Below are 10,428 nucleotides of genomic sequence, written 5' to 3'. Positions count from 1 at the left end.
ATATATATATATATATATATATATATATATATATATATATGTATTTTAAAATAAAATAAAATATTTATTTGATAAAAGTGATAAACTGATAACCATAACTTAGATACTCAAAATAAAGTTAATATAATTTTAAGTTGTATACATTTATAAATATAGGTTAAGTAAGTTTATATACTTCCAAATAAGTAAGTATTTGGTACTTATAAGTATTTATAAACACAAAATAAAATGTGATCATATCCGTATAAATACAAATAAAGCCTGTTGACAATCGTTACAAACTTTTCCCTCACCAATATGTCAATCATGCAGGAACACCTTCACAATCAAGCACGTCCTCAAGGACTGCAGAAAGTATGAAAAATAGAGAGAGGAACTCAACATAAGCCATATTATTGGAACAAGTCTAAGCCCAAATCCAGATAAAGAAAGTAACACAATAGAATTCTTAAAATAAAATAATAAACCTAATATAGCTTATAAATAATGTGCACATTCAACTAAATAATTTAAAACTGCATTTTTTTTCTTCCAAACAATTTAAGTCTAATATAAAATGTAAAATATAAATGTAATGCTAATGGCCAAAGTAGTCGAAGTAGAAATTCTTACATATTCAAGACCAATAAAAAAAAAAAAAAAAAAACTTAATCAATTGGGTATAAAATTATCCAAAATATTATCGAATGGTTGATCACAAAAAAATAGTATTGAAATATTTCAGTGATTTGTAAAATATAAGATTTTTAATATTGTAAAGTTTTTCACATAAAGAAAGTACAGGAAAAAAAATAGACTTTTTCTTATTTATATATGCTATTACTCAATAATTTTTTTTATAGAGATAATCTGAAATAGTGTAAGTACTCTGTATAAACGGTTTTCGCAATATCATCTTGGACCGTTATATATTAAAAATCCAATTAGGAGTTATTTTTTTTAACATCTCTCTTAGTACTTAGATTAACTTAACAAATACATATGGTAATTCAAATAAAATACAATTAAATAGGTACATATAAAAGCTGGTATATCTCATTTATTTACTATAGACTTCAATTCCCAAACCACAGAAATCAACGGGAGTAAAAAAGTAGATATAAAACATCAAATTGAACCGTAACTCCATTAAACATAACCCATATACAGATATGTTATAATATACATTTATAATAAAATATACTATTACGAATTATAATTATTCGTACAATAACACAAAACACCGACATTTTTAATTTACATATATAAAAACAAACTCTTAAAACAGATGTTTACTTCTCTCTCTCTCTCTCTCCACACATACACTCTCACTCTCTCCCTTTCTATACATCTATATATTACATTTTGTAATTTGTGGAATAATCAAATAAATACTTTTGATATTTGTTACTATAATTAGCAAATATACGAAATATATTTTGCATTAACGCAGTATTCCAGTATCATTTTATTAAAGTTTACATTCATTTTTTTGAGCTAATTTTTAAATAATTTAGAGCTCGATTTTATGAAGCGCTCACATTTTAGTCGCTTTTCTAATTTAGTTTAAAACCGGACAATTTATTTTATTTTATAAATTTGGTACAAAACTGAAAAATAATATTTAAGTTATATCAGAAATTAATTTATACAGTACATATTATGAAGAATTATTGCAATTTTAATTGAAAGAATAAGTTCACTTCACTTCAAATTTTAAGAAAATTAAAATGATTTAAATAACACTGTTAAATGGCTGCGGTAATTAAGTATTAATAGAAAAAAATTAATATTAATTGAGTTCACTTTGTAAATATTTTGACTAGATCATAAACTTGTTGAGCTTATTAATGTGACAAATAAATGATGTACTGAATGAGATTTAATTTATTGTTTCATTAATTATAGTTGATGTTGTTTTTTAAATTACAAAGTGTCATTGTGTACTGGTTCTTGAAATCGAGAATTGATCATTGAAATGTAGTTGCGCACGCGATTGTCGAGACCTCAAGGAAATGTAGTACTTTAAACGTGCAATTATGGAAAAAAGTATTTAATAACTAAAAATAAAAATAAAAGAGAGCCTAAATCAATCTCTGTCAGTTTTTATGTTTCGTTATAAATATCTCGCAATAATTTTTTTCTATACATATAAAATACCTTGATCTTACCTTCTATGATCAAAAATAATTTGTTCGCGTATTATATGGATTATAGTATGTAAATATAACTGTATATTATGCAATATTACAATGCAATACGTAGAATATCCGAGTTATTTTTTAATGGGCATATGAAACACAATTTTTTTTTCCATCCTTTTACTCAGATGGTTTTAACTCGTTTGCGAACAGATGAGTACCACGCGTGTAATACGTATTGACGTGATGTACTATATTTTCTATTACTTATAACAGGGATAACTTTATTGGAAACTTGCGGAGTGCACGTTGTCTGCCGGTACGATTAGGTAAAATACACTAACGAGTGCACAGGAGGTCGTGGCCTTTTAACTCGTCCCGTTTCTGTTTCCTCGCGGTGTTCATAGTAATTATGACTCATTTTTTGTTTCGTTTAAATACGATTTCACGTAACATCATTAAAACGTGTAAGCGCGTGGACCATAAAAAAAACCTTTTTTTTTTTTTTTCGATAAAAACAACATTATTATGTTATTACTCGAAAAGGAGAGAGAAAGAGAGAGAGAGAGAAAAGACTTAAGCAATAAAGGTGTCTATGGTTCCCGTGAGAAACCGATGAAAATTAATAATTTGTCGACAGCGTCCCGTCATCGTCGTTCATTGAGAATTTTATCAAACGGCAGCGGCGCCTCGAATTCTTTTTCCCTCCGCGTAATGTACGTGTATGTACGTGATATGTACATAATACACACGCATGCCGCTCGGCCGTTTCATCGTCGTCATCGCGTTGCCCGAAGGTGACGACAACGTCTTCGTCTTATTCGTCGTCGTCGTCGTCGTAGAACTCGCGTGTGTACAACGCCGCCGCCGCCGCCGCCGACGACTCGTTCAGACATGTCGGAGACCCCGTCCGTTGTTTCATTGTTATCCGTGTTTTATTTTTTTCATTTATTTTTTACGTACGTATTATTATTATTATTATTATTATTATTATTTTTTTTTTTTAATAATCTTTTCTCCCCTCCGTGCGTTTCATTGTTTCTCTTTCAGTCACGAGGTATTTCCCTCCGCTCCCCTCGTATCATCTCCTCCCCTCGCGCGACCACGGCCGCTATTATTATTATATAGGTATCTATTTACGCGCGCACCGCGTATACATATAGATATGCTTCTTCATCTCCGCGGTAAAGGATTAAATATAAGAAGAAGAAGAAGAAGAATAAAAGTTGGAAGAGTCATCGGTACGGAATCTATGCAACCGTCAAAGAACTCCACGCGCACACAATGATCGTCTTTTTACTTCTCTCCGCGTCCTCCTACTCGTTCGCTGTGTACACCGCGCATAGCTGTCCGTTCTTCTCCGCGGCCTCCCACGCTACGCAATCTTCCCTCCGTGATCTATAGACCGCGCATATATTATAATATACGATATTATAATTTATATTATGTTCTATCGCATTCCCCGGTCTTGTACGTATGCGCGCGAGGATAAAATATATATCATACGTGCTGTTTTCCTTTCCTTTTTTTTCTTTTTTGTGTTCTTAATGTATGCGCGTTTATAATAAGAACGAAATTAATATATTTCGCGTACACGCTTGTGTTGTACGCGCTCATATTCTTTTGCAATTTTACCGTTTATATTTTTCCAAACATTACACGTTCGCAACGTACGAGAATATAAAATAAAAACACGGGTGCATTGTAAGTGTTTTTAACGTCGCAGACTGTAGACGTGCATGGGTGTGTAATATATACGTAAGATAACGTGACGGCTCTGCGGGTCCATGACGACGTAATGCCGGTTCGACACATTTCGCCCGTAAACCGAAATAATTTGTAGTTAACGGTCGCCGATAAATTCTTTAATTTATCGCCACTGTCGGTAGGCACGTACGTATGAACAAAACAATCTTTGCGACCATTTGCAACAGCACCAACGGTAGAATATTGCTGGTTGAAATCGAATCCAAAGTCGTTGACCAAACCTTAACTTACCGAAGCTTGTCTACGTATACGGATCGTATTGGATGAACAGATGTAAGCCACGATAGGTATACTCGTATAAGGTTAACCACGCCGCGCCGTACGCATCCGAACGAAAATATTGTTAACCCCACATGTATTATGGAAACTAACAGGCGCGTCCTTGTTAAAAGGGTCTGCGTTCGACCAGTGACGTCAGCCCTAAAAATATTTAATCCATTACCGTGTCGGTTAAAGATGTAGGACTGACGTGTAGCGGGCACTTCCTATCTGGTTTAGATGTAATGCATAAGTTTGACAAGAACGCTTTGGACGTGTTCCGGTTGGGTTGTTTCAGAAAATTGTATTAAACGGAGCGACGGGAAAAAAACCGTACTTCCTCAGAACTTTGTGATGAGAACAATAAAATAATAATAGTAATGTATATAAAAATGTATACGTACACACATTTAATGCCAACGTTGTAGTTAAATGCTATAATTCCGGTCGTAATATAGTTTAAATTGTAAGAAATAGAAGACATTATAGATGTACATTTTTTTTAACGCCGCGTCAGCGTAAGAACGCGTTTTTTAAAAATTCGATTGCGAATAACGTAAAACTATAATCAAATGTGTCGTTCTTGCGAACGCGCGAAACTGAAAGTATTTTGTCCAAGTATTATAAGACATAATAATCTATGCACTACAGTATTTTGGTTCGGCTGTACAGAGTGAATAGGTTAACGATGAGTCACTTTCGTATCGAAATCATACGATAACTCCCAGGGTTCGATTTATTGGTATCGTTAATGCCGCGAGCTGAATTGTACACAATTCGATTGTGACTTTGGTAGTATTGTTATCTTACCAAAAAGCAAAGTACACGCACGTGACTAAACAATAGGTATTTTAAAACAAAAAGTTCTCGTGCTCTAAAACTTCGCCTCGGGCTCTCTCTCTCTCTCCACGACGGGGTAGCCTATAAAAACCGAGATTTCGACGTAATCGCTTAGACTATTGAAATCAAGATATCTATTCAATAAGCAGAAGGAATTAATTACACTAATAAATCACTTGGAATTTTTGCCGTTTTTTGGTTTACAATAGTTCTATTTGGCCCAATTGTTCGTGCGCAGGTGGTCGAGTTGTTGCGAATGTATAAGATTAACATATTTACATTATCATACGATTATCAATTCAGTTCGAATACATCGTTTAGTATTAGTTTTATTTCGTTTATTATTTTTATCACTGGGTAATTTAATATAACATGCAGACTTTTAATGGTACTATTTTTTTGATCCCTTTTTAGGATTATTTATTATTTATTGATGTAGATCAACGTTAACGTTTATATACTTCACATTTTGTTCTATAAAACGCAATTATTGTTTATGTTCATATTTTTCTTTTTTGTAACTTCTAAACTTGTAACTTGTCCATTTGTAATATGAAAACAACAAAGTCTGTAACCAACCACGTATTAACTTTGATTTCAGGTGAAATACTATTGCGGACCGGCTAAATGGAATAATCGAGCTCCTTTAGTGACGACCGAGACGCTAAAAACGCCGGAGAGTCAAGAAGTGTGGAATATCGAGGAAGAAGATTTGAGTTCGGCAAAATTGACATCTAAACTGTTTAAGTTCTCCGACACGGAAACCGTGGTCAGAGTACGTGGACTTTTCTCAAATATGGCACACTCGATGTGCTCCAATTACACAACGACGAATTGTTGGAATGGCCGGACAGTGGGAGAGTACGTATTTTTTAGTTTTATCAATGTAATGTATTGTTGTATTCGTCCGTATCCTTGAGCCCAATATATCACAGACAAATCATTAATTGTTGGCAATTGACTGCGACATACGAACACACTATATAGATATTGAAAATTATTGTCAAATTCACTGCTGACGCTTTAGTTTTTTTATTTTATTATTGCTTGACCCTGCCAAGGCGGATTAACGAATCTTATATTTATTGATTTATTCATTTGTTATTTGTATCGTACACAGATATACAGACAATGTAGTCGGGCCATTGTTGAGCGCACAAATGTACAACCCGGAATTCGATTGGACGTCTTCCATCAACACCCAAGACAATAAAGTGGCGGAAGTCATTGATAAACTCAGACATATCAGACAAGTAAATAACACATTAAAGCATAAGTTCGGGCTAGAGAGGTATGTTTGCCTTTGACAGATCAATACAATGTATATTTATATATTTATACAATGAGTTTGACGAGAACTCGAAATTGTTTACGAAGCACTAAACATAATACATGATACAGGAAAAGCGTAAGATTATCAATTTCCATAATAAGCTAATCGGAAGTATAAACAATAGTTGAACTCTATACGTTAATAACATGTTGTTTATTGTTTATTCTCAACACGAATATCATTGATCGATTTAGGTATAAAATAATGACTTAATTTAACACTTCTTAAACAGGTTATCATAGGCAATTAAAAAAAAAAAATACAATGAGTTTTTATTAATGGATCTGTTGAAGGTGTACATAATACGATATCAATCTAATTAAATCTGTCGTTAGCGATTGCGAAATCGACCAACAGTAACAGTCAATTAATACAATTATATTTTATTTTTTGATTTCTAGATGGTTTTGAACCAATTGACTCCTAGTTCACAGTCTGATTTGTTTATGGCTGACGAAGCCGAAGGGTCTGGTGAAGGCAGTGGTGACGGCGGTGTGTCTAAGCACGCCGGTTGGGACGACGACGATAACGTGGACGAATACTCTTCGGGTGATGGATCCGGTGAGAACCCGATTACCACCCAGCTGCCTGGCGTTGCAGACCCTAAAGGTAATTTAGAAATAAACATAACCAACAATTGTGTACACGAAACCGTATCAGCACTAAATTTATGGTATTCACTTGTTTTCGTTTTTTTCTTTCTTTTTCTTGTAGGTCACCCGACTGATATTTCGGCGCCAAAATCCGGTTCAGATATAGTAATAAACTCCAAAGAACCGACAGGCGTCGCATCGTCTCTACACGTACCCCTATTGATAATGGTGTGCTTGATCCCAGTGACGAGGATATTTTAATCGTACTTGTTTGATTGCGTTAAGTTATTATTGTTGTTAAGTGAAACTTTGTTCTTGAATTTATTCAGCTTTTCTTATACGGTACCATTTCGAAAAAATATAACATTTCTGGAGATAAATTATTATTATAATTTTTTTCAAAACGGGACTATTATATTATTGTCATTATATAATTGTTTTTTTTTTTTTTATGTCCTTTAGACTGATAACATTGTATTCATATTATTTATGCGTAAAATGTTCTTGTAGTAGAAGATTTATGTTTTTTGTCGAAAACTCCGCGCAATATAATTTTTATTGTAATAACAATCGTTAATATATACCATTAGGCTTACTAACATAATCCAAACTTTAACTTTGTCTTAACGATTTATTTTTCTTGAGCAATAATTATTAATAATATAAACTTATGGAAAAAAAAAAAATTTAAAAAAAAAAAAAAAACTGTAAATACGTCTAGTCTATAGTTTTGAACACTTAATCTTATACTAAGCTATTATATTCACATTTATTCGACGGATTATTTTATATTTTCATGAATTCCGCATTTTTTTATTCTTACAAGCAATATTATATACGTTTTAATATTATTTTATTTCGAAATATTTTTTTTAAGACTAATATTTATACAGTTAAATCAGTTAATCAGTTAAATCGACCGCCACCACCGTAATCGTCGCAACAATTCAGGTGGTATTTCACTATTTGTGGCCATAACAATATTACATTGGCATTCAGAAAACGGCGAATATAAACTGTTTCCATCAGTCTTCACGTAAACGTGTCGAGATTTAATTGTGTGAATAAATGAATAATAATAATAATTATTATTATTTTTATTATTATTATTATTATTATTATTATTAATATTATGAGTACATACGAAATGAGATCGAAAACACCACGGGAATCATTATGACATTGTTTAGCGATTTCATTTTCGATAGAAAAGTAATGACAATAATATTAATAATAATTAAAAGGCCCTAATAGAACAAATAATTATATGTTTTGTTTTAACTATTATTATTATCTAACGATTGTTACGCATGTGTTCACCGTGAAACGTGTATGTATCGATAAATCCGTTATCGGTGAGCCTACCCATACCAGCGCATTACGGTATGGTCGACGGATATTCCTTTCGGGCTTCCAGCGGGTGTCAAGAGATTGCTTGCAAAATATTTTTTCCTATATTTTTCGATGTTAAGCACATAAAAGAATCGGATTCATTTGTTGGAATATTATGTTATTTTATGAGTGTTTTATTGAAAAAAAAAATATATATATATATAATAATAATAATTAGTGGCAAAAAATTGAATCCTTACATGTAATTGCCTTAGTTTTTTTTTTTTTTCATTTTGATGACTGTGATTTGTATAGTTAAGTAGGCAAATTTAAAAATTATTATAAATTATCTTTTATGTTTATTCATGCTAATAATAAATATTGTATAGTTATGTATTATATAATATTATAATAAAGAATACAATTTTTAGACTACGCGTTTATGTTATACTATATTTGAAGTGAATACCTTGAAGTTCCATTAACCAGTGTTATAAAACATCGATTGCCCATAGAGTTTAGCGATCCGTCGGAACTGCTCGGTCGTTCGTGTACAAATGACCGCTGAACATTAGGTAGCCAATAACATAACGGCACCGTTACACGTAACATTATGTGTAACAGAAATTGCTGTTTGCCTACCGCACGTCGCGCGCCGTCATCGTTTTACTGTCATTCTCGGAGTTGCGGATTCCGGGATAACCGTTATCCGTGTCGGTTTTTTTTAAAATTAATATTTTATTTGATTCGTCGCATCGAATTCCTGGGCAAGCATTGAAATATTTCTAAAACGTTTCACCGACAACGCATTGAATAACGCATAATATAATACCGATTTTTCTTCGCACCTCGTCTCTTAATTTTTCAATCCACCGGATTCCGATAAACGTTTCCTGTCGGCTGTTGCATCGTACTGACAGACGAAGAACCGTACAGGTTAGACATAACGTGCGGTATACATGATGCGACGGTGAGCCCGGATGAGTCGTGAACAACGCGGCCGCCGTCGACGCAGTATAAAAAACGCGTAAACGTTATTGATATTATAAGCGTGTATCATATTATTTAGCATTACCGCTGGCACGAGATTTAACCGCAAGCACGGTCGCGGTTATAGACAAGATCTGTCCGTCACATCGATATCGTGACCGAACCACCGGCAACGATGCGGACACCCCCCCCCCCCCCCAATCGGATCCAATCCGTCGGACGGCCGGACTGTGCAATCCAGCAAAATGCGCAGACGTTCGGGCGGGCGCCAATCACTTCAATACCGTCTCGCGATGATTTCGAAACAAAATATTTTTTTCAAAAATAATCTTAAAGTATTTTAAACAGCAGGTTGCACGCATTGCACAGTCGATAACACTGATAACGTTAACACTTGTTTTCGACCGTACAACGATTTGGATTTGAGGGGGTGAGGGGAAATATTATTTCGACAAACGAACGGGTGAAGGTGATTCCTGCCCGACGCAACACTTTTTTCTGCGATTGTCCGTGACATTTACGTTGTTTTTCGTTCAGTCGAAATGTCCTCGCAATGGAACGCTGCGCGTTTCGCGATCGTTTACTCGTGTACAAAAACAATCGGCGTTAGTCTACACAGAAATGTGAACAACAAACCTTGCGACGATCTTTGGATCTTAAAGCCGACCAACAGCATGCCGTAGGAAACGCGATTTAACCGTACGGTTTTTCGTCCCGCCGGATATTCGATGATTTTCCGATTCGTTGACCGGTCAACGACCGTTCTCGTTCACTTTCGGTCGAAGACGTTTCGACGTGCTCGTCGCACAACACGTTTTAAATATCCGTTCGGTCGGTGAAGTTTTTCTCCGCATACTCGTTGTGACGGGTTCCGAACAGGCGTGCCACCGTGGACGGGTTGACGGCACCGGGATGAGAAAGTTAAGGTGACCGTCCCGGAAAGGGTTGTTCGCGCGGAGAAAAAGTTCGTGCCGTTACCGGGCACGCGATAACGTCAACAACCACAGCTGTTGGGACACAATATTTGGCCGTCGGAATGGAACGCGGACGGAAGCGATGCGTACCCGTGAACCAAGCGAGTCGTCGGTGTATTGTAGCGTTACGATGTCATCGACATTTGTCGAGTGACACATGTAATACATATTTTATTGATTCGGTCTATAAGGTTCATCACAAGCGCCCCTGGCAAATTTAG

The 10,428-nt window shown here is 34.6% G+C and overlaps 1 protein-coding gene across 1 annotated transcript in view; it reads left to right on the top strand.

Annotated features, from left to right (window-relative positions):
* LOC112686030 (division abnormally delayed protein) overlaps window positions 1–7,335 on the top strand; it is a 49,958-nt gene extending 42,623 nt beyond the window's left edge. The window contains exons 5-8 of the mRNA XM_025558131.1: window positions 5,587–5,846; window positions 6,106–6,238; window positions 6,720–6,927; window positions 7,033–7,335. Of these exons, the coding sequence (XP_025413916.1) occupies window positions 5,587–5,846; window positions 6,106–6,238; window positions 6,720–6,927; window positions 7,033–7,172 (741 nt within the window). The 3' untranslated portion in view covers window positions 7,173–7,335. The remainder of the gene's footprint in view (window positions 1–5,586; window positions 5,847–6,105; window positions 6,239–6,719; window positions 6,928–7,032) is intronic.
* The last annotated feature ends 3,093 nt before the right edge of the window (window positions 7,336–10,428 follow it).

This window comes from Sipha flava, unplaced genomic scaffold (genome assembly GCF_003268045.1).
Source record: "Sipha flava isolate LNK unplaced genomic scaffold, YSA_version1 2_pilon_pilon, whole genome shotgun sequence".
NCBI classification, from domain to species: Eukaryota; Metazoa; Arthropoda; class Insecta; order Hemiptera; family Aphididae; genus Sipha; species Sipha flava.
This window is presented reverse-complemented; position numbering and strand designations above follow the sequence as displayed.